Source organism: Emys orbicularis, chromosome 6 (assembly GCF_028017835.1).
Source record: "Emys orbicularis isolate rEmyOrb1 chromosome 6, rEmyOrb1.hap1, whole genome shotgun sequence".
Classification (NCBI taxonomy): domain Eukaryota; kingdom Metazoa; phylum Chordata; order Testudines; family Emydidae; genus Emys; species Emys orbicularis.
In genome coordinates, this window is record NC_088688.1 from 44,393,585 (window position 1) to 44,419,546 (window position 25,962).

A 25,962-nucleotide genomic window follows, 5' to 3' on the forward strand; every position below is an offset into this window, starting at 1 on the left:
GTGTGAAGAAATACTTCCTTTTGTTTGTTTTAAACCTGCTACCTATTAATTTCATTTGGTGGCCCCTAGTTCTTCTGTTATGAGAAGGAGTAAATAATACTTCCTTATTTACTTTCTCCACACCAATCATGATTTTATAACCTCTATCATATCCCCCCCTTTGTCGTCTCTTTTCCAAGCTGAAAAGCTCCAGTCTTATTAATCTCTCCTCATATGGAAGCTGTTCCATACTCAATCATTTTTGTTGCCCTTTTCCATATCTTTTGCAATTCCAATATATCTTTTTTAAGATGGGGCGACCACATCTGCACACAGTATTCAAAATGTGGGTGTACCATGGATTTATAGAGACAATATGATATTTTCTGTTTTATTATCTATCCCTTTCTTAATCATTCACAACATTTTGTTCGCTTTTTTGACTGTTGCTGCACATTGAGTGGATGTTTTCAGAGAACTATCTACAATGACTCCAAGCTCTCTTTCTTGAGTGGTAACAGCTAATTTAGACCCCATCATTTTATATATAGAGAGAGTTAGGATTATGTTTTCCAATGTGCATTAGTTTGCATTTATTAACACTGAATTTCATCTGCGATTTTCTTGCCCAGTCACCCAGTTTTGTGAAATCCCTTTGTAATTCTTTACAGTCTGCTTTGGACTTGACTATCTTGAGTAATTTTGTATCATCTGCAAATTTTGCCACCTTCCTGTTTACCCCTTTTTCCAGATCATTTATGAATATGTTGAACAATACTAGTCCCAATACAGACCCCGGGGGGACAACTATTTACCTCTCTTCATTCTAAAAACTGACCATTTATTCCTACCCTTTGTTTCCTATCTTTTAACCAGTTACTGATCCAGGAGAGGACCTTCCCTCTTATCCCATGACAGCTTACTTTGCTTAAGAGTCTTTAGTGAGGGATCTTGTAATAATTTAATGCAATATTCTCCATTTATAAATGTCCTGTAATAGCTTTATAAATAAAATATTTATAAAGCAGGTCAAGTCTATGGAATTCAGCAATACAGCAATAAGTAAAAAGTCTGCAATGAGGCACTGGTGGAAATGCATTGACCAATAACACTTCCATGTATCCAAACAATTTTACATATTTATAGACTTACAAAGGGAGCACTCACTATGATTTAATACATTTCTGTTTGTCATCATGATGACAAGACTTGGCAACCAGTCCACAAAATGGAATCTGGTCTACTTTTGAGGACGCTTTACATAGTTCCTCTCAAACAAAGCATGAGCACTGCAACCACAGATAGAATTTAGGAGGTACAAAGGGGAAGACAGAAATTTAGTTATGTAAAGATGTGGCTGTTCTTACAGACCACAATAGAAAATGGTTACGTTTTAACTATGAGGTGAAAAAATAAACCAAGACTAGCTTGTCCCTCTCTCTCCAATTCAGAGGCCCCAGGTTTGATTCATAAATTCCAAGACTGTGGATACACTGGCAAATAAGGACCCACAATTCAATACTGGTAAGGTTCCACCAATGTAGCAAAAATGGAAGCAGAGGTATAGATGGTGGTAAAAATCCCTGAGCCCTTACCACAGTACAGCTTCCACCAAGGCTACCACCAGTGGAGCTGCATCAGTGGTGTATTATGGCCCTAATCACAGAAATCTAGGGCAGGAAAGGATCTCTAGAGGTCATCTAGTCCAGCTCCCTGCACTGATGATGCTAGTTTAGACAAGGCCTTAAAAGCTGAGACTGCATTACCTCTAACAGTGGCGTGTTTGAACGTGGTCAATTTGAACAGCTAACATCTTTTCTAAAATGGCTTTTTCAACAGATATCTTTGTGGAGTTGGAGTGCTCTTTTTCCAACTTGTATATAGGAAAAGCCAATATACAGTTTTGTTATAATTTAGTTTACGAAGAGTGAAAAGAATGCATCATTATGATGAAAAAGTTGATAGAAATATTATAAGGACAACATCCTTAACAGGATTTCAAATCACAACTTCTAAAATGTTAAGACACTATCCCTTAAGCAACCTTTTTTAGTTATCCATAGAGATTTACAGGAATTAGTCAGCTACATGCCAGCTATCCTACTATTCCCTGAATACAACAGACAGTTACAAATAAATAACTTTAGAAGTTGCATGTAAGGGCTATATTCATTACTCAACCTATTCCCTAGCTCATATGCATATATAGAGAGAGACTATAGATATACTGTATGACTGTTTTTACCACAGTAAGGAAGCAGCAAACTGGTCCTGGCTGATCATGCACTAATGCCATGATTACACTATGGGGCTTCAGAAACAATCATAAGTTTTGTGGATAAAGCACACAATAAGAAGCCAATAAGAAGCACGTTTAAGTGCAAGGATTAAAAAAACTGAGGAGAAAATTTTGAATTTGCCAAAAATAAATCAGGCATAAGTATTTAAGACCAACGAGCAGTTTGTTGCACTTTCCAACATATGAACAGCATCCAAACGATGCTACTTTGTATTTATCTTTTTAATGTGCTAATTTGTGATAAAAGTGATAATATGATTTTACAATATAGAGATTTGTTCACAGAGATTTGGAAAATTCCGTGTTGAAATCAAAGTTAGAAGAGATTCTGTTTGTGCACATATTAATCATTTATATGATTCAATGATTCTGGAATCATTTTGGCTAGTGAAACAGGCTTAAATATTTCTCGAGAGAGAAAGAGGCAGGTTTACATATCCATGGTTGTAGCAAATTGGAAATTCAGTAGCATTCTAGTCATTTATAGTAAAAATTGACACACACAATCATCATAAAAACAGTGAGTAACATCCTTCATGAAAGCTGAAGGAGCAAGAATTTTTTTCCACATTTCATTGCCCTATATACTATAAATAAAAAAAATAAATAAATAAAAAAAGAGGACAATGAAAATGTAAAACAAAGCTTCTTGCTTCTGCAGCTTTCACCAAATATGCTACCAACCCCTCCACCCCTACTCCCCATAGATAGTGATTTTTGGTGGGTTGTTTTTGTTGGGAGGAGGGGGTAGACTGTCGTCTTTTTCTGGAACTCAGGGTAGGTCTACACTTACCCGGTAGTTCGGCGGCGAACGATCGAACTTCTGGGTTCGACTTATCGCGTCTTGTCTGGACGCGATAAGTCGAACCAGGAAGTGCTCGCCGTCGACTGCGGTACTCCAGCTAGACGAGAGGAGTACCGCGGAGTCGACGGGGGAGCCTGCCTGCCGCGTGTGGACCGAGGTAAGTTCGAACTAAGGTACTTCGAACTTCAGCTACGTTATTCACGTAGCTGAAGTTGCGTACCTTAGTTCGAATTAGGGGGTTAGTGTAGACCTGGCCTTAGATGTTAATGTACATTGATCCATTGTAGATCCAATACTGCTCTCAGGCCTCCAAGAGGTCTTTGGAACAATGATGCGCTGAGATTATAACTAGGAGATTTCTGATCCTACTCCTCCCCTCTGCACTCCCATTCTATTTGCTCCACTAAGATTGTTAGTAATTTTAAGATTACTAAAACATGTTTTCTCAAAGAGTTTCTAGACTGCTTATTAAACAGTACAATGAAGGAGACAATACAGGGTACTGGAAAATATGGAAGGAAAATGGTACAAATACAAAATCTACATTGCAACTGGCTGCCATCTGCCCAACAAGACTGATGACAGCATCTCAGTTTGCAATGGTAAAAAATTAGAGATTTTTTGTAAATAGCCTTATAAATGTTTACATAAAAATCTTTAAGAAAATTAAACTCAGAATTAATTCACAACAAATCCCAATATTTTAAATTTTAAATAGATTTGTATGAGAAATTACCTCTTCTTTCAGTGCATGTTTCTTCTGCTCCAAACAGATTTCTTTAGCTCTCATCAGCTGCAGAGTCTCCTTAGAAACTGCATACTGCAACTTTTCCATACGTTCTACTGCTGCCGCCCATGCTGCCTTACCAAACCTTTTCTGATCTGCTCGCATTCGATCATACACAGCTGTAAAAGAAAAACAGAGCTCCGTTAATACAGATAAAATACATGAAATTTGATGTGCTGTTAAATTTCATATACAATTTGTTAGCGCTATCACAATTCCTATAAACACATCAACAATTTCTGCAATAGTAATTTCTGCATGATTTCTGCAACTACACAATCTCCCCAGAACTATCATTCTCCATTATACTTCTGCTTCTGACCACTGTAGACACAGTTTGAAATTTAGTAAAATTTTAGAAACCTAGTTTGTTTCAAATTTCTGTTTACTTTGTTTGAGGCACTCGCCAATGTTAAGTTTCCAGGTATATCATCGTACTCCATAGTTCTGCTGCCACAAAAAACCACCCACTGACAGAGAAACTGTTTAAAATAAACAACAAGAACAACAGTATAAAACATACTCACGTGAACTAAATCGGAACTGGGAGGGACATAACAGTTTTCAAGTACATAAAAGGTTGTTATAGAGGGTGATAAATTGTTCTCCTTATCCACAGAGGACAGGACAAGGTCTTAAATTGCAGCAAGGGAAATTTAGGTTAGACATTAGGAAAAACTTCTCAACTGTAAGGGTAGTTAAGCACTGGAACAAATTACATAAGGAGGTTATGGAATCTCAGTCTCTGGAGATTTTTAAAAACACGTTAGACAAACGTTTCAGGGATGATCTACATCAGGGGCTCAAAAACTTTGGTATGCAAACCCCCTGGAACGCCCCCTCCCCCGGACATCTCTGGGGGGTATGCAGGAGAAATTACGTAATGGTGGATTTATTATTTTATTTACTACATTTTCCTAATAGGCTAACCTTAAAGCTTTAAAACTCTGTGGGAATTTGTTACATAAAATACGGTAGTTAATTTACTTCAAGATGTACCAATGAGAACACAGATATACAGAGACGCTGATGTAGAAGCCCTCACCTCCAATCACCGTACAGCCTGGGTTTAGTTGCCCAGCAACTGTTCGGTCTAAACAAAAACAACTGATACAGACTAACACGGCTACCACTCTGAAAAGCTGTCCAATCTAACCGAGCTCAAAAATTAGTCAGGGGCTTTTTTTTGGTTGTATACGTCACACTATAACTATATCTGTACGTAACAGTGAAATATGGACAAATGGCTAAAGACCAGTAGTATCAGTGCGGAGAAGAGTAGGGGTACATGGGCAGCTAGTAGATCTGCAAGTGGGTGTGACCGAGTGCCTGGGATGGATCACACTGAGAATGTCACACTCAGGGCAGACTGCAAGAAATAGGGCAGGCAATCCCCAAAGCTGGTGGTATATTCTATAATTAGATTCACCAAGCTAGTAATAAAACAGCTTCTGCATTACCACACTGGTTAACCAGAAGCCAAAACACAGTCCCCTTTAGGCATTCCAGCCAAGTCTAATATAGTAAGAAGTTACTGAAAATCCATTTCACCATATGTGAGGTTCTTACTAATCCCAAAGGATCAGACACTTATCCCCAGGTCAATATGTATCTCAAATATCTTGTTGTCAGCCAATCTTTAGTAAACTAATGAAAGATTTATTAATAAAAGGAGAGAGATAAATGGTTAATAGATCATATACATACAAAAATGATTGCAAAGTTCTTATATCGGGTTTGTAGCAGTGACGGAATAGACTGCTGGCTTGCAAAAGTCTCTGGTAACTTCCAAAAGATTGGAAGGTCCTCAGTCCATAGTTCCAAGATGCTCCTTTTACTGTAGTTGTAAATCTACAGTCCAGAGAATTAGAGCAGGAAAGAAGCAAAATGGAGTTGTCTCATGTGTCTTTTCTATTCTTTGCCATGTGCATGGAAATTTACTGTCCCAAACAAATCCCACAGCCCCTATGTATGGAAAGTTACTGGCCCAAGATGGAGTCCGGGGTCACATGAACATATCACATGCTCCTATATGTTTTGCTGAATCACAAGGGGTGGCCATTGGCTCCTTGCTGTCTGAGGCATCCACAGGAAGACCTACTGAGCGGGATGAGTTTCTTCAATGGGCCATATGAGAGAGTGGAGTGATCTTAATGGGCCATAAATATATAGCTCAGGGGTGGCCAAACTTACTGACCCTCCGAGCCGCATACGATAATCTTCAGAAGTTCGAGAACCAGGCGCATCTGCCGGGCTCCTGTCCTGTGGCAGGGGTCTTGGGGCTTCAGCCCTGCAGTGGGGCGGGGGGGCCCTTAGGGCTTCAGCCACATGGGAGGTGCCTGCTGGGGCTCAGGGCTTCTGCACCGCTCCTGCTGAAGCCCCAACCCCAGACAGGCATCTCCCATGGGGCTGAAACCCTGAGCTCCCTGCCCCAGTCTGGTAGGCAGAGAAGGGGGGCGGGGGGCTGCGAGCTGCATTTTAACTGTAAAAAGAGCCACATGCAGCTCGCGAGTCGCGGTTTGACAACCTCCGACATAGGTTTACATTAGGGCTAGACAGCTATCTGGGGGAAGTCCTCCAGGAATACAATACATGTAAGCTACAAGTACATAGCCAATATTCATGACTTCAGATACAAACATGATATGCATATAAAGAAGATAATCATACTTAGCAAATCATAACTTTTCCATTGATGTTTTATATGCCATACTTTGTACCAGATTTATGGAAATTGTTTAACAGTGGTAACAACAGTGATATAAATGGTCACCTTTCTTATATACACAGCATCACTGGCGGTACGCAGGCAGCTGATTGATCTGGCAGTGGATACACAACAAGAAAAGTCTAGAAATCTCTGATATAAATAATACTTTGTCCTGTTTCAGTTCAGGAGACTGGACTAGATGACCAACGAGGTCTCTTCCAATCCTACATATCTAGGATACCTCCAGGGCCCTACATTTTAGCTTTATTGGTTGCAAAGAAAACTTTGTGAACTGAATGATAGCGACTCAAGTCTGTAAACAGCCTGAATAATATCTTTAAAATAAGTGCGAGCTTCCACATTTACCTACTGAGTGTTATCTTTGAGCCCTTATAATGGCAATCTAAATGCCAATATTGTTTCACTGCTAATCATTTAAGCACAATGGTGCAAACTATCTCCAGAGGGAACCACCACCTGCCCCCATCCCAACTCCCTCCCAAATAGCAATATGTGAGGGGAAATATAATTGCAACTTCCTGATATTTATTTAGGTTGAGGCCCCTGATTTAACAGAAATATCCAGCTGATGTGTTTAGCCTATAATTCTAAACTGCCTCCCATATGTTCCCAACTGCTAAGAGTCTCAAATGTCACCTTCTACCTACCAAAGCCTCCAGCTTCCCTTGACAACTTCTTGCAGTTGTGTGTTCAATACAAATCTGCAGCACTAAGAAAACTAAGAATTATGGGGCAACAAAATTACATTTTAATATTAAATTTAACACCCCAATAAATATTGTACTGACTATGTATTTAATGTAACAAAACATTTTATTTTAAAAGTTGAAGCTGTTGGAAAATCCAGGTTCCTTGCCAAAGAATTAGGTTCAAGTTAACCATACAGAATACAGGAAGACCTGGTCATAACCAGATGAATCTGAATTTCTTCGGGAACCTTCCAGGATAGCAGAAGTCCCTTGCCTGATCAAGATTAGAACTCATTTATCTTGAGCACCAACCACTACTTGGGCTGAGACAGATAAGCCATTCACTGATTTAAACCATGCAGGGCAATTACATGACATTATTTGAACACTTCTGCTACGCAAAACTCACTGAAATTCAGGAGTCCACAGATGAAGCATTCAGTCTCCAGGCCCCAGATCCTCACAGGAATTTAGGCCTAAATCTGGGCCCAGGTGTTTAATGCAGTGGTACCCTCAGTAAGGGATAGCTGTTGAATGGCAAGCTAGTTGGTTACTCACACCTTGCTTCCTCACTCAGTAACAAAATCTGTCCTTATTTTTATTATTCTTAGAATTACCATAGCACCTAGGAGCCCTAATCATATATGAGGACCCCATTGTACAAATATGAACAAAAAGAGCTGCCCCAAAGACCTGACAATCTAAATATAAGACAAGAGACAACAGAGGGCTGGATGGATGCAGTGTTGTAACTATGCCAGTCCCAGGATATTGGAGACAAGGTGGGTGAGGTAACATCTTTTATTGGACTAGTTTCTGTTGGTGAGAGAGACAAGCTTTTGAGCTTACACAGAGCTCTTCTTCAGGTCTGGGAAACCTATTCAAAACATCACAACTAAATACAAGGTGAAACAGATTGTTTAACATAAGTAGTTAACACATTTTTTCAAGGGACCATTCTAGCTTCTTCACCTACATTGATGGCAAATAAGTCACAGGAAAACATTTTTCTGACATTCTTGTCTATACTTCACAGTGCACTTATTTAACTAAATAATGTTTTTAAAAATTCACTGTCGTTAAACAAGTTTAACCCTTGCTTAAATCAGTGTAGCTTGCATTGGTAAGATACTGACTTAAGCTAAATCAATACAAGGAAGGGCCAATTTAAGCATGTCTATGTTAGGGTTTAACTAGAGTGACTTTTAAATTGATTTAGCTAAACTGGTGCATTTTCTAGTATAGAAAAGGCCTTAGTTACATCAGGGCAGACTTCCAAACAGCAGATACCTTTTGCAGATGAACCTGGGTAAAGTATTCTCTGAATAGTGTAGCAAGATAGTTACAGTTATGTATGGTCTAACTGATGAGAGAAAGGAACAAGAAAAGCTGAGTCAGATGAAAGAGTGAGACAAAATTGATATTATGGTTGCCACCTGCCTGAAAAAGAAGAAAATCCTGCAGGAATTCTAGTCTGCATGGGGGGTGCCCTAATCACAAAAAGTGCTGCTGTGGAGGAGCACAAACACGATTGCATTGAGGGAGCATTTTTGTTTGCTATTGTGGGTGTTTGAGAAGGAGGACCGATTAAAGAGAGAGATGGACAGGCAGAAACAGGATGAAAGAAAAAAAGAACGAAAGCTCCAGTTTCCTCTAAGGGAAAAGAAAAGCACAACAACACAGACTCACAGACTTTAAGGTCAGAAGGGACCATTGTGATAATTGATTCTAGTCTGACCTCCTGCACGTTGCAGGCCACAGAACCTCACCTACCCACTCCTTTAATAGACCCCTAATCTCTGGCTAAGTTACCGAAATCCTCAAATCATGATTTAAAGACATCAAGTTACAGAGAATCCACCATTTACTCTAGTTTAAACTTGCAAGTGACCCATGCCCCATGCTGCAGAGGAAGACGAAAAAACCCCAGGGTCTCTGCTAATCTAACCCAGTGGATAATTCCTTACCGACCCCAAATATGGTGATCAGTTAGACCCTGAGCATGTCGGCAACACCTACCAGCCAGACACCTCGGAAAGATTTCGCTGTAGTAACTCAGAGCCCTCTCTGTGTCCCGTTACTGGCCGTTGGCAACATTTGTTGCTATCAGTCACAGATCAGCTACATGCTGTTGTGGGCAGTCTCATCATAACATCCCTCCATAAACTTATCAAGCTCAGTCTTGAAGCCAGTTAGGTATTTTGCCCCTACTACTCTGTTTGGAAGGCTGTTCCAGAACTTCACTCCTCTGATGGATAGAAATCTTCATCTAATTTCAAGCCTAAATTTGTTGATGGCCAGTTTATATCCATTTGTTCTTGTGTCCACGTTGGAGCTTAACTTAAATAACTCCTTTTCCACCCTGGTATTTATCCCTCTGATATATTTAGAGAGAGCAATCAGATCCTCCCTCAGGCTTCTTTTGGTTAAGCTAAACAAACCCATCTCTTTGAGTCTCCTCTCATAAGGTAGGTTTTTCCATTACTGGGATAATCCTAGTAGCCCTTCTCTGCACCTGTTCCAGTTTGAATTCATCTTTCTTAAACCAGAATTGCACACAGTATTCCAGATGAGGTCACACCAGTGCCTTGCACAGTGATACTAACACTTCCCTGTCTCTACTGGAAATACCTCGCCTGATGCATCCTAGGACTGCATTAGCCTTTTCCACAGCCACACCACACTGGCGGGTCATAGTCATCCTGTGATCAACCAATACACCCAGTTCTTTCTCCTCCTCTGTCACTCCCAACTGAGACATACCCAGCTTATAGCAAAAATTCTTCTTGTTAGTCCCTACATGCATTACCTTGCACTTTGCTCTATTAAATATTATCCCATTTCTATTACTCCAGTTTACAAGGGCATCCAGATCTTCTTGTATGATATTCCAGTCCTCCTCTATATTGGTAATACCTCCCCACTTTGTCTCATCTGCACATTTTATTAGCACATTCCCACTTTCTGTGCCAGTAATAAAAATGTTAAATAAGATTGGTCCTAAGACCGATCCCTGAGGAGCCCCCTCCCTCCAGCCTGACAATTCACCTTTCAGTATGACCCATTGTAGTCTCCCTTTAACCAGTTCCTTATCCACCTTTCAATTTTCATACTAATCCCCATCTACTCCAATTTAACAAATATTTTCCCATGTGGAACCTTATCAAATGCCTTAGTCAAATCCAGGTAGATTAGATCTACTTAATTTCTGTTGTCTAAAAATCAGTTATCTTTTCAAAAAAGGAGAGCAGGTTGGTCTTGTACAATCTACCTTTTGTAAAACCATGTTGTATTTTATCCCAATTACCATTAACATCTATGTCCTTAACTACTTTCTCTTTCAAAATTTGTTTTAAGACCTTGCATAGAACTGGGATCAAACTAACAGGCCTATACTTTCTCGGATCATATTTTTCCCCTTTCTTAAAAAAAGGAACTATTAAAATTCAACTTAGATTTCAAATAACCTTTATGTGAAAAAAATAAAGACAGTGGAAAATGGTTACCTTTCTGTGCTTTGGCTGTTATTTCGAAGTACTTAACAGTAAGATCCTGAATAGAAAGGACAGCCATGTGGGCTTTGCGCTGCCAATCTGCATCTTCTTTTTGTAGGCTCTCAATCCTCCTGGGGCCTAGGTAATCATTCTCTATGGAGATCTGAAAATAAATCAGTCCATCATCAACATCAACAAATTAAATTTTGTCAATGGCAGCTAGTTGCAGTCAACCTGGGTGGATAAAAATCAATGAATTAATCAATGGATTAAAAAATAGGGGAAAAAAACCCTTTAAAATGCTCATCTATGCTGAAAAAAGACAAGTGTAGGGCCTCACTAACATTCTTACTGTGAGAACAGAAACTCAAAACAAAAAGTAGGTAAACAAATAGGCCATACTATATTGCACCAAAGCCACCTTCGACAAGTCAAAATAGCTTAAATGCTTCAACCAGGCAGGCTATACTCCCAATGAAGGTTTTCAGTCTGAAGTCAATGCAAGTTGTACTCTGAGGTAGAAATAGGCACAATTTTTCAGCAAATTGCTTATTTGCCAAAAATTGCAGCTTCAATTGATCCTGAACTGTTAGAGATTGTGTGTAGAGTTCACAAAAGTGTCCACCAAACCAAAAAAAAAAAAAAAAAGACATTTTAGTAAATGTTGAAACAAAACTTTCTGTTTCAACCCATTTCAAGACAATTTTGTTTAGATTTTTGACATTTTGACAAAAGCCAAAGAGGACTATTTAAAAAAAATGCTTTGAGGGAGGGGTTTTGAGGTGGAGGAGGACCTCCCTTATAACTTTTAGCTCACTGATTAGAGTACTCTAGGATGTGGGTTCAATTCCCCCCTTATGCCGGACACAAATAATAGGTTAATTGACTTGCTAAGCTCCCAAAGTCAGTCTTTGGCCAAGCCAGAAATTAAACCCAATTTCACAGTCCAGTACTCTATACATTAACTATTCTTCCTCCCCAACTGACTCTTCCACCAGTAGCAAGAGTTTCTACAGGCCAAATTAAGTCTTTATTTACACAAATTTGCCTTTATATTGTGCCTTGCAGTAATACCAGTGTATTGCCATTGCATTCAATGGGCTTGTAAACAATTCTGTTACCCCCATCCCCCAATTTGATATAAGAGGAGTTGATCTGGACTGTGGGTCCCACCAGAGGGGAAGGTCTCTGGCCTGTCCCACAACCCATTAGGTGGGCCAGCAGAGACTGCGGGGGATTGTTCTCCTCCTTTTCCCCATGCTGGCCTGTGATGAGGTTAGCCGAATGAACAGCAGGTTTGTGCCACTAACAAAAGGAGACAAACCGAGGACTGCCAAAAACCTCTGAGGCGAGCAAATCCGCCAGAAAGCGTAGAACCCACCAAGGCAGAGGAGGAACTTTGTCACAGGGAGCACAGTATATCTATGATAAAAGGCAGTATTACTGAAGAAAAATATATAGTTTTATATGTAGGGGGTGTTTTGGCACAAAAGTTATCAAAGCTACTTCAGTGCATTCCTGCAACCAGAACACCACTCAGACCTGACTTTGGCTTGGTTGATATAATAGCAAGTGAGAATGTATTTCAGCTCCATTCTCCCTCCAAAGACTATTATTAAAAACCTGTAGAACCAGCTGTAACATAGCTATACTTTCAAAGATATTTTCAAAAATGTATTAGGACTACACACTCCCTCTATCCATTCTAAATAAGTTATCTAAACTGTGAAATGAACTTGGGCTTTTAGGCTCTAACTTCTTGAATGCAAAGATGGAACTGAACATTGATAAATCCAAATTTTTCCTCCAATATAGATTACTTTGTAATTTCTCATACCTTACATAGTTCTAAATTTGTTTGGGTGGGGTTTTTTGTTTGTTTTTTTTTTTTTTACAAGCACACAGAGTCAACATCTTCACTACGGTCCACAATAATGCATAGATCCCTTTCCTGACTTGATACAGCTAACAAGATATTAGGATGAACAAAGAATGGAAATGGAGACTCAAACAGAAGATATTATAACTCCATTGTATAATTAAATGTTGCACCATCACATGGACTCTGTATGCAGTAGTGGTCACCATCTCAAAAAGAATTATTGCAGAATTAAGTGGAGGGGAATCAGAGAAAGGGGAGAATTATTAGGATATGAAAGCGCTCTCATGAAAAGTGAGATTAGGACTGTTTATCTTAGAAATGGAGATGAATAAGAAGGAACATAAAACTGTATACAAAATTATATTTAAAACACTACATTAAGAAAGTTAAACTTGCAAAGTCAAGTTCTCATAGGTTTAGGAACTGCCAGAATTAAGGCTGTCCATGCAACTTTAATTCTGTCTCCCTTGTGTTTATGAATTATGATGGAGGAGTCTCTGTCTTTAGTGACATGATCATATACTATTTTTTCATTCAGTGAATGTGTAGTTATTCAATATTCCTTTTTATCCTACTGATTCAAAGCATGGCCCCCAACCTTATTTAACATATACCATCCAAACCCTGTGCTGAATACAAAATTATTAGTTTCCTGCTGGGCATTTCTATCATGCTCTCACCAAGTGCTTCACAAACCTTAATTAATTTATCTCCACAACATCCCTGTGAGAACAGGTGGTGATATCCCCATGGGGATAATGATGTTGACTTCCTTTGTAAAGTGCTTTGAGATCTACTGAGGAAAAGTGCCATGTAAGACTCCAGTTGCAAGGGCTCAGCACTTCCGCAAATCTGGCCACACATGTCTAACACTGGGCACCCAGGAAATGAGGAACACAATTAACGACTGTCTGTGAAAAGTTTGGTTGAAGTGACTTACCCAACGTCACACAGGAACTCTGTGGTAGAAGCAAGGATAGAATCTAATTCTTCAGGGTGGCACTTAATTTCCTTAACCAGCAGACCATTCTTTCTTCCTACAATCCCATCTCATTCACTACACACCTTCCAACTTCTGCAACAAATGAAGCAGAGTTCCTACAGACAATCTCATTCACTACACAACCCTGATTGGTTGTCATCCTGTGCACTGAATAAGGCAAGGGTTCGGGGTGGAGCGGAGAGGAGGGATGGGGAAATAGATCATATAATAAAAAGATCATAATGCACGCGCACACACACAGGCAGGCCAAATTAAGGTTCCATCAGCAACATTTCAGATTCTGAAGGGAGCATACTCTGGTGGTTAGAGCATTAAGCCCATGTGCCCCATAGCCTGTCTTTGTCCACCAGCTCTTCTATTTATTCCAACCCAGCTCCTGCCTCCTCTCTTCTTTTACAACCTACCCCCCTTCCCCCAAACCAGCTCCAGTCACCTCTTCCTATCTGTTGACCCCATCCTATGGTTCCTGGCCAACCACACTCTCTGCTACTTCTCGCCATCTAGCTTCTGCAACATTCCTGCTGCCACCAACACTTCTCACCCCTCTGCTTTCCAGTCAAGATGTTTCCTCCACGCTGCCTGAACACCAGTAAGGAGAATAATGAGAACAATGCTTCTCCATTCTGCTGGGAGCAGCCCCTGCAACCTTCTGCAGGAGCATATTGAGTGCAGGCAGGCTCTTCGCAGCATGTGGCTGCCATACTAAGTGTTCACTCAGCATGTGTAAATCAAGATTTTCAGAGGCTCATAACTTAGGCAAAAGCACATTTCTAACACCAGGTCAACTCCCTGCCCAATTTCAGGTCCATACACCAAACCATACAGGTGCTAACAGCTTCTAAATGAAAATATTGGAAGATTTCATTTTAACATGGGGGAAAAGAACAAAGCAGCCCACAACCAATCTGGGAGCTCCTGGGCATCACCAGAGAAGCTGTAGTGAGGGGGAGGGAGGATGGGAGGAGGAAAGGGTTACTTACTGTACCTGTGGTTCAAGATGTGATGCAGACATGTATTCCAGGTAGGTGTGTGTGCTCAAGAGCTAGACATTTTTGCCTAGCAGTACCCATAGAGGGTCAGTGCTCAAAGCCCTGGAGCACCCACTGAAAAAAAGTAGTTGGTGCTTACCACTCACCGGCAGCCTCCTGCCCGCTGGCAGCCCCACCGATCAATTCCTCCCCCTCAGCGCCGCCCATTCACTGCGGATCAGCTGTTCCGCGGAGTGCAGGAGGCGCTGGGAGGGAGGGGATGGGGTGTGCTCGGGGAGGGTGCGGAACTGGGCGGGAAGAGACAGGGCAGGGGTGAAATGTGGGCAGGGGGTTGGGGGAAGGGGATGGGTGGGGGCAGGGCCTGGGGTGGAGCAGGGGGTTGAGCACTCCTGGGGCCCGGAGGAAGCTGGTGCCTACGGAACCAGTCAGTGATTCTGAGACAAAGTAGGGAGGATACCAGATAGCATGACCATGCGGAACTCACATATTGGATTAAATTGTTGAGTCCGGAGAGGTCAAGGATGGGTCTCATCCCACCCTTGGATTCCAATAAGGCTGGCAATTAAAAAACCCAAATAATTGGGAATCCATTTTAAGAGCTTAATTTTGCATAGGTCATAAAGAAAGCATAAGAACCAGGTTCTTACAGCATTAGACAACAGGAAAGATGAGCAAAAGCAGCCAATAGGCTGAAGAGAAAATATTCAACTACTTGTGGCCAAATGGAATAAGTAGATAAAACTATATCCACTTAGAGTTTCACCTGCTTACACCAGGTCCAAATTTTGTCTGGAATGTTTTACGCACAAGCAACTTACTACAGTAAAGGTCAGCCAGTTTCTTATATAATAGGGTGTGTAAGAATAAGATTGTTTGTTCTTCCTTCTCTTGAATGTAAAACTGCTGCTTGGTAATCTACACTTGTGAATTTGTTCTAAATCACTGATTACTAAAGAAAGATTTCAAACAATATGCCATAATAAAGGAAGACAATTAAACTGATGAAAATGGTCTTTGGTGCAAAGTGAGTTTGAATTGAATAAGCAATTGCTGCACAGTATCTGTCAACAACACCATCCAGGAAGAAAAATGTTGATTTCCAATATTCCACGCAGAGTTCATATGAATTAACAAAAATCAGAATTAAGCATGACGTACACTAGATTTGCACAAGTTCATACAATAGTATGATTGTATATTATCATAGTACAGTTCATCAATAAAGCTGTCACAAAGAGCAGGTACATAGAATCATAGAACTGGAAGGGACCCTGAGAGGTCATCTAGCCCAGTCCCCTGCACTCGTGGCAGGACTAAGTATTATCTAGACCAGTGGTTCCCAAACTTGTTCCGCCACTTGTGCAGGAAAAGCCCCTGGCGGGTCGGGCCGGTTTGTTTACCTGCCGCATCCGCAGGTTCGGCTGATCACGGCTCCCAGTGGCCGCGGTTCGCTGCTCCAGACCAATGGGAGTTGCTGGAAGCGGCGGCCAGTATGTCCCTTGGCCCGTTAGGAAGTTTTTTCTAATGTCCAACCTAAACCTCCCTGGCTGCAATTTAAGCACATTGCTTCTTGTCCTATCCTCAGGAGTTAAGGAGAACAATTTTTCTCCCTCCTCCTTTTAACAACCTTTTATGTACTTGAAAACTTATCAGGTCCCCTCTCAGTCTTCTCTTCTCCAGACTAAACAAACCCAATTTTTTCAATCTTCCCTCATAGGTCATGTTTTCTAGACCTTTAATCACTTTTGTTGCTCTTCTCTGGACTTTCTCCAACTTGTCCACATCTTTCCTGAAATGTGGCGTCCAGACCTGGACACAGTACTTCAGCTGAGGGCTAATCAGCGCAGAGTAGAATGGAAGAATTATTTCTCGTGTCTCGCTTACAGTACTCCTGCTAATACATCCCAGAATGATGTTTGCTTTTTTTGCAACAGCGTTACACTGTTGACTCATATTTAGCTTGTGATCCACTAAGACCCCCCGATCCCTTTCCGCAGTACTCCTTCCTAGGCAGTCATTTCCCATTTTGTATGTGTGCAACTGATTGTTCCTTCCTAAGTGGAGTACTTTGCATTTGTCCTTATTGAATTTAATCCTATTTGCTTCAAACCATTGCTCCAGTTTGTCCAGATCATTTTGAATTTTAATCCTATCCTCCAAAGCACTTGCAACCCCTCCCAGCTTGGTAGCGTCCGCAAACTTTATAAGTATACTCTCTATGCCATTACCTAAATCACTGATGAAGATATTGAACAAGAACCGGACCCAGAACCGATCCCTGAGGGACCCCACTCGTTATGCCCTTCCATCATGACTGTGAACCACTGATAACTACTCTCTGGGAATGATTTTCCAACCAATTATGCACCCACTTTATAGTAGCTCCATCTAGGCTGTATTTTCCTAGTTTGTTTATGAGAAGGTCATGCGAGATGGTATCAAAAGCCTTACTAAAGTCAAGATATACCACATCTACCGCTTCCCCCCTATCAACAAGGCTTGTTACCCTGTCAAAGAAAGCTATCAGGTTGGTTTGACACAATTTGTTCTTGACAAATCCATGCTGTTATTTATCATCTTATCTTCTAGATGTTTGCAAATTGATTGCTTCATTATTTGCTCCATTATCTTTCCGGGTACAGAAGTTAAGTTAACTGGTCTGTAATTCCGCGGGTTGTCCTTATTTCCCTTTTTATAGATGAGCACTATATTTGCCCTTTTCCAGTCTTCTGGAATGTCTCCCGTCTTCCATGACTTTCCAAAGATAATTGCTAATGGCTCAAATATCTCCTCAGTCAGCTCCTTGAGTATTCTAGGATGCATTTCATCAGGCCATGGTGTTTTGAAGACATCTCCTCCAAGTAATTTTTGACTTGTTCTTTCCCTATTTTAGACTGTGATCCTACCTCATTTTTACTGGCATTCACTATGTTAGACACCAACCTTCTTGGTGAAAACCGAAACAAAGAAGTAATTAAGCACCTCTGCCATTTCCACATTTTCTGTTATTGTCTTTTTTAGATCATTGAAGATCTCCTAGTTAAGCCAGGGGTGGTCTCTTGCCATACTACTTATCTTTCTTACGCAGTGGGATTGTTTGCTCTTGTGCCCTTAATAATGTCTCTGAAAAACTGCCAACTGTCTTCAATTGTTTTTCCCCTTAGACTTGCTTCCCATGGGATTTTACCTACCAATTCCGAGTTTGCTAAAGTCTGCCTTCTTGAAATCCATTGTCTTTATTGTGCTGTTCTCCCTCCTACCATTCCTTAGAATCATGAACTCTACCATTTTCATGATCACTTTCACCCAAGCTGCCTTCCACTTTCAAAGCCTCAACCAGTTCCTCCCTATTTGTCAAAATCAAATCTAGAACAGCCTCCCCCAGCAGCTTTCTCCACCTTCTGAAATAAAAAAACTGTCTCCAATACATTCCAAGAACTTGTTGGATAATCTGTGCCCTGCTGTGTTATTTTCACATACAAGCTTTCATTAAAAGTCAGTAATTTGGAGCAAGACTTGACTATACCACAGTGCCCCACAGCAGCAGTAGGGGAGCTCTCTGCTCTGCAGATACTGCCAGCAAAAGCAGGGGGGAAACTGACTAGGATCATGTAAGTTTCTCACTGCTGCTGGGGGAGAAATAGCAGCAGCAGAAGCATAAAAGCAACTTATTCCATTCAATCAAGAGATTCAGATAAACATTGGATTGCTTCCGCTTATCTTTCCCTGACACTTAAGTCACTTTTCTTTGCCCTCAATATCTTCCACAATTTTATTTCAAACACAAACTCTGCTCAACATCTTACATCCTCTCCCTTGCCCCTTCACTCTATCCTGGTCATACAATGTGCCCCTGTCTGTGTTCCTTCTCACTCAATGTGCCTTTTTCTGTATACAGTAGAACTCCATTTATCCAACCCTCCATTAACTGGCTCTCTGTGTTAACCATACTACCAGCGCACACAGGTCCAGAGGGGGGCGATCTCTCCTGTGGCCGCTAGATGGCACTGCAGCATTGCACTTTCCCATTCTCTGGTTTATCTGGATTTTTGATTATCCGATCTGGCCCCATCCCAATTAGATCAGATAAACAGGGTTCTGCTGTATCTTCCTATATTTCTCATTGCCTCAGTCCACTATATCACCACCTTTTCTTCATTCAAATCCCAGCTCAGCACACCCCTTTACCCAAAAGCTTATGAATTCTAGATTTACATTTGTAAAGCATTTTAGGATCCTTCGGGATAAAGAAAAGAATATAAAAAGTATAATTCAGAACTTAAACATTCACTTGAGTACAAACTTTGTTAATCAGAATGACAGACTGGATGATTTAAACAGTAAAATGATCACAGCATATTTCACTAGTTGAATTTGTTATACCACACCAGTTCCTCGTGTCATGAGGAGATCATTTGGAGCACTGGGGAAGTTCCTAAAGACTGGAAGAAAGCTAATGTTGTGCCAATTTTTTAAAAGGGTAAATGGGGTGACCTGGGCAATTATAGGCCTGTCAGTCTGACATACATCACAGACAAGATAATGGTATGGCAGGTAGGGGCCCCAATAAAAGAAATAAAGGGAGAGTAATGTAAATCAACAGCATGGAAACATGTCCTCTGGAATGGTGGCCGAAGCATGAAGGGGCATATGAATGTTTAGCTTATCTGGCACATAAATACCTTGCAATGCCGTCTACAAAAGTGTCATGCAAATGCCTCTTCTTGTTTACAATGTCACCAGAAAGCAAGAAGCACGCAGCATTATCTCCTGCAAACGTAAACAAACTTGTTGTCTTAGCGATTGGCTGAACAAGAAGTAGGACCTGTAGGCTCTGAAGTTTTACATTATTTTTTGAGGGCAGTTACATAACAAACAAACATCTACATCTGTAAGTTGCACTTTCATGACAAAGAGATTGCACTACAATGCAGTGTAAATATTAGTAAACAAAAATAATATACACTTTGATTTCAATTACAATACAGAATACAATATATATGAAAATGTAGAAAAACATCAAAAATATTTAATAAATTTCAATTGGTATTCTATTAACAGTGCGATTAAAACTGCGATTACTTTTTTAATCATGTTTAATTTTTGAGTTAATCGCATGAGTTAACTGCAATTAATCGACAGCCCTAGTTTATAGCAAACAGATGCTGTCAAACTAACTTGATTTTATTTTTATGAGATTACAAGTTTCGCTGATAAAAGTAACAGCGTTTATGTAATATATTTAGATTTCTCTAGCATGTGTGACTTGGTACTACAAAAAGAACAGGAGTACTTGTGGCACCTTAGAGACTAACAAATTTATTAGTGCATAAGCTTTAACCATGTCAAGGCTGCTTCCCCACTCTGAACTTTAGGGTACAAATGTGGGGGCCTGCATGAAAACTTCTAAGCTTAACTACCAGCTTAGATCTGGTCCGCTGCCACCACTCCCAAAGCTAATTCCCTTCCTTGGGCAGCCTTGAGAGACTCTTCACCAATTCCCTGGTGAATACAGATCCAAACCCCTTGGATCTTAAAACAAGGAGAAATTAACCATCCCCCCTCCTTCCTCCCACCAACTCCTGGTGGATCAAGATCCAACCCACTTGGATCTAAAAACAAGGAAAAATCAATCAGGTTCTTAAAAAGAAGGCTTTTAATTAAAGAAAAAGGTAAAAATCATCTCTGTAAAATCAGGATGGAAAATAACTTTACAGGGTAATCAAACTTAAAGAGCTCAGAGGACCCCCCTCTAGCCTTAGGTTCAAAGTACAGCAAACAGAGATAAACACTCTAGCAAAAGGTACATTTACAAGTTGAGAAAACAAAGATAAACTAACACGCCTTGCCTGGCTGTTTACTTACAAGTTTGAAATATGAGAGACTTGTTCAGAAAGATTTGGAGAACCTGGATTGATGTCTGGTCCCTCTCAGTCCCAAGAGCGAACAACCCCCAAAACAAAGAGCACAAACAAAAGCCTTCCCCCCCGCCCCAAGATTTGAAAGTATCTTGTCCCCTTATTGGTCCTTTGGGTCAGGTGTCAGCCAGGTTACCTGAGCTTCTTAACCCTTTACAGGTAAAAGGATTTTGGAGTCTCTGGCCAGGAGGGATTTTATAGTACTGTACTACAGGACAGTACTATAAATTTATTAGAGCATAAGCTTTTTTTTTGGTACTACAGGACATTTTGATTAAAAAACTAGAACGATATAAAAATCAACATGGCATGCATTAAATGGATTTAAAACTATCTAACTGATATGTCTCAAAAGAGACAGACAAGGTGGGTGAGGTAATATATCTTTGATGGGACCAACATCTGTTGGTGAAAGCCCAGCTTTCAAGCGACACAGAGCTCTTCAGGTCAGGGAAAGGTACTCAGCTAAATACAAGTGAGTGTCACAGCTAAATACAAGGTGGAACAGATTGTTTAGCATAAGTAGTTAACACATATTCCAACCATTCAAGGTGAAGTGACACATGAACACTCCTGCAGCCACAAAACAAAAAAGGGGGGTTAGTGGGTTACAGATCATTGTAATAAGCCATAAATCCAGTGTCTTAGCTAGACGCTAAGAAGCATGGACTTAGCTTGATGCTAAGAAGCATGGTCTTAAAGTTAAGAATTTAAGCTCCAGGCTTGCCTTTTGAAGGTGTTGTGCAGGTTTCCTTTGAGAATGAGGACTGAGAGGTCAGATATGGAGAGATCATTTTGTGAAAAGTGTATGCCCATGGATGATATGGTATATTTGTCTTATCATTTTTCTCTAGGAGTTCATTCAAGAACATAGTGATTGTCGGTTTCACCCACATAGTTGTTACTGGGGAATTTAGTGTATTGGATGAGTCATATCACATGTTGTGATAGGCATGTGTAGGACCCATGGATCTTGAAAGGTGTGTTATGGGGAATGTTGATCATTGTGGCAGTGAAGATATGTCTACAGGTTTTGCATCTGTTGTCACGGCATGATCTGGTGCCGCTTTGAGTTGGTGGATCCTGATCTGTGGGAAGCTTGCTTCTAATCAGCTTGGTGAGGTTAGGGGATTGTTTGAAGTCCAGAAGGTTTTTGGGATAGATTTTTTTCAGGGTGTGGTCCTCATCAAGTATGAATCATAGAATCATAGAATCATAGACGATCAGGGTTGGAAGGGACCTCAGGAGGTCATCTAGTCCATGGGTTGTAATTGTTTGATGACACCCCTTAGGGATTCCAGTGTGGGGTGGTAGGTGACAACCAGGGGTGTACAGTTGGAGGGGATTTTTTCCCCTGTATTGAAGCAGGTTCTCTCAGGGTAATGAAGAGAACAGGACACTGATTCACTGTGATCTGCAATCGCTTTGGTAAGCTGGATGCAAGCAAACATGCATTTTAATACATCTAAATCAGGGGTGGGCAAACTTTTTGGCCCGAGGGCCGCATCGGGATTACGCAACTGTATGACGGGCCGGGTAGGGAAGGCTGTACCTCCCCAAACAGCCTGGCCCCCGCCCCCATCTGCCCCCCCCCACTTCCTGCCCCCTGACTGCCGCCCTCAGAACCTCCAACCCATCCAACCCCCCCCTGCTCCTTGTCCCCTGACCGTCCCCTCCCAGGACCTCCGCCCCCTTATCCAACCCCCCCCTGCTCCCTGTCCCCTGACTGCCCTCCCAACCCCTATCCACATCCCCGCCCCCTGACAGGCCCGCCGGGACTCCCACTCCCAACCCTTCCTGTTCCCCATCCCCAGACCGCCCCCCCCCAGAACCTCCACCCCATCCAACTGCCCCCTCCTCCCTGACTGCCCCCCAGGACCCCCTGATCCCTTACCCAACCCCCCCGCTCCCCGCCCCCTTACCAGCAGCTCGCAGCCGCGACACCCGGCCAGAGCCAGCTGCGCTCCCCACACTGTCCAGCGGGAGCGGCGGGCCAGAGCGTGGCATGGCTGCGGAGGAGGGACCAGGGACTAGGCTCCCCGGCCGGGAGCTCAGGGGCCAGGCAGGACGGTCCCGCGGGCCAGATGTGGCCCGCGGGCCGTAGTTTGCCCACGTGACCCATCTGATGAGAGACTCTATCCTGGGAAGCAGTGATTCTGAAAAAGGTTTGGGTATGGTTGCAGATAATCAGCTGAAGATGAGCTTCCAGGGTGACACTGTGGCCAAAAGTGCTAATGCAATCCTGGGACGCATAAGCAGGCAAATCTTGAGTAGGAGTACATGGGTTATTTTACCTCTGTATCTGGCACTGGTGAAACCACTACTAGAATACTGCATCCAGTTCTGGTGTCCACAATTCAAGAAGGATAAATTAGAGAGGATTCAGAGAAGAGCCATGAGAATGATTAAAGGATTAGAAAGCATGCCTTATAGTGACAGACTCAAGTAGCTCAATCTATTTAGCTTAACAAAGAGAATGTTCAACGGTGACCTGATCAGTCTGCAAGTACCTATATGGGGAACAAATATTTAATAATGGCATCTTCAATCTAGCACAAAAAGGAACACCAAAACAATGGGTGAAAATTGAAATTAGACTAATTCAGACTGGAAATAAAGGTGTACGTTTTTAACAATGAGGGCAATTAATCATTGGAACAATTTACCAAGAGTTGTGGTGGATTCACCATCAATGACCATTTTTAAAGCAAGATTGGATGTTTTCCTAAAAGATATGCTCTAGGTATTATTTTGGAAAAGCTCTATGGCCTGTGCTATACAGGATGTCAGACCAGATGATCATAAGGATCTTTTCTGGCCTTGGAATATATGAAAAATGAATTGTTGAAGTCATTCTGAAAAGACATTTGCCTGGAACAGGTAAATTTCACATACGCTCATTTTTATTTTTTTTATTTTTATTTTTACTAGTTTCTCTAGGTATTATGTAGCTGTATTGTGGATCATTTTTCTTACATGATCTTAGGGCAGATACCTTCAACTGGGGGTACTATTATAGAGGTTGGGAGTTTTCCAAAGTGTTTCTTTTTCCCCACTAACATCACCTTGGTCTATTCAGGATTCAGCTTTAGCCAACTGTTTTTCATCTATTTGCTGTTCTCAGCCAAGCCACTACATGGCTGTGACATTATGTTGTTTGCATAAGATGAAAAGGGGAGGTAGAGCTGGGTGTTATCTGAATATTGCTGTTTCACAGTCTCTCCATGTGGGCTTCAAAATAGACATTTTCAGGCTTTTCTCTGCAACCATGAGGATAAGAAACTTACTATTTTGATCCTGCAACCATCTCCGAGCGATTGGACCCCTTTGCCCACACAGCGCCTCATTAACTTCAATGGAACTCCATGAAGATGGAAGTCCACTCACATTGCTTGTATTGCAGGATTGGGGCCTAAAGAGTCTTTCATTCCAATATGTGGAGGACATTTTCTAGAGTATGTTTGGAGAGAGTCTTTTAAACTCCCCTTCTGTGTTAACATCTTATCTACTTTCTTTTCAGGCTACATATTCTTAGCTACCCTCACATTAAAATGAGAGAATAGGTTTAGTGAAGTTTAATATCATTTCGTACTATATGGTAGCTTTTAGTAAAAATCTTTGAAGTTTCAACAAAACATAAAGCTGTTTTCAAAAGGTATCTGTGCTTTTAACAGTCACATTAATACCCAAACAGTTGTAACTTTAAACATTAGTAAAGTTCGCCATCAGAAAACTCTTTAGGCCTTGACCAGTTAAGTTGTCAAGCTAATTAAACTAGACATTATTTACAGTAGCTTAAAAACAGAAGCACAACACAAAGAACAATTATCAATTCTGCAGCTTCAGAAATAACTAATAAGCAAAATGAACTGTAAGTGAATTTCAGGCTCTCCTATTTCTCATGTTAGCCCTCGATCTGGGCACATTTACAAAGTTATGCTTAAAATTCACAACTGCTACTGAAGGTAGTTAAACCACATACATTTTCATTAAGTGCAGTGTTTTTAAATATGCAGTACCACTTTTAATTATAACAGTGTTCTCATTTTCCTAAATTGAGCTGAGAGGTAATTATAAATTCCTAGAATGTGTTGGGAACAACTTTTTGTTTCAGAAAGTGGAGGAAGTAACTACGGGGACAGCCATTTTAGACTTGATTCTGACCAACAAGGAGGGTAGCGAATCTGAAGTTAGAAGACAACTTGGATGAAAGTGATCATAAAATGTTAAGATTTCATTATTCTAAGTAAAAGGACAAGAGCTGCAGAATAAGGACAATGGACTTCAAAAAAGCAGACTATAATAGACTCAGAATTGGTAAGTGAGGTTCCATGGGAAGAAAAATTAAGGGAAACAGGAGTTCAGGAGGGCTAGCAGTTTCTCAAAGAGCCAATATAAAAGGCACGACTGCAAGCTATCCCAATGTGAAGAAAGATAGGAAGAATAGTAAGAGGTAATAAGGAGCTCCTGAAGGAGCCATGAATCACATGAAAAGTCAAAAAGGATTCCTACAGAAAAAGCAATGGATAAATTGCTACGGTGGTGTACAGAAGCACAGCACAAAACATGTAGCACAAAACAGAAAGGCTCAGGCACAAAATGAGTTGCACCTAGGAAGGGACATAAAAGGCAATTTGAAGGGGTTCTTTAAATACATTAGGAGCACAAGAAAGATGAAGTGAAGTGTCGGTCTCTCTACTTAGAGGAGAAGAAGAGCTAATAACTGATGAAATCAAGAAGGTTGAAATGTTTAATGCCTATTTTGCTTCAGTCTTCACTACAAAGGTTAATGGTGACCAGATACTCAAACTAACTAATATTAACAATGGGGGGGGAGGGGGGGAGAGACAGGGGAGGAGAGAATAACAGGCTAATAATAGGTTAATGAATATTTAGAGGAGTTAGATGTATTACAGTTAGCAGGGTCCAGTGGAAAAAATGATCCTAGGTTACACAAGGAACTAGCTAAAGCAATCTCAGAACTGTTAGCAATTATTTTTGAGAAATCATGGAGGGTGGGTGAGGTCTCAGAAGACTTGAGAAGGCCAAACATAGTACCTATTTTTTAAAAAGGGGAACAAAGACGACCCAGAAAATTATTAACTAGTCAGCCTGACTTCGATACTGGAAAGATACTGGAACAAAATTAAACAATCAACAAGCACCTAGAGGATAAGAGGGTTAGATTTTCCAAAAATAAATCGTGCCAAACCAACCTAATTTCCTTCTTTGACAGGATTACCAGCCTCGTGGAAAGAGAGGAAGCAAAAGACATGATATATCTTGATTTTAGTAAGGCTTTTCACACAACCCCACATGATATTCTCAGAAGCAAGCTAGGGAAAGATGGTCTAGATGAACTTACTAGAAGGTGGGTGCACAACTG

The 25,962-nt window shown here is 41.0% G+C and overlaps 1 protein-coding gene across 1 annotated transcript in view; it reads right to left on the bottom strand.

Annotated features, from left to right (window-relative positions):
• Positions 1 to 25,962, bottom strand: part of JMY (junction mediating and regulatory protein, p53 cofactor) — a 127,990-nt gene that overhangs the window by 65,905 nt on the left and 36,123 nt on the right. The window contains exons 3-4 of the mRNA XM_065406644.1: positions 10,797 to 10,947; positions 3,820 to 3,989 (exon numbers count right to left, since the gene is read on the bottom strand). Coding sequence (XP_065262716.1) covers positions 3,820 to 3,989; positions 10,797 to 10,947 — 321 coding nt within the window. The remainder of the gene's footprint in view (positions 1 to 3,819; positions 3,990 to 10,796; positions 10,948 to 25,962) is intronic.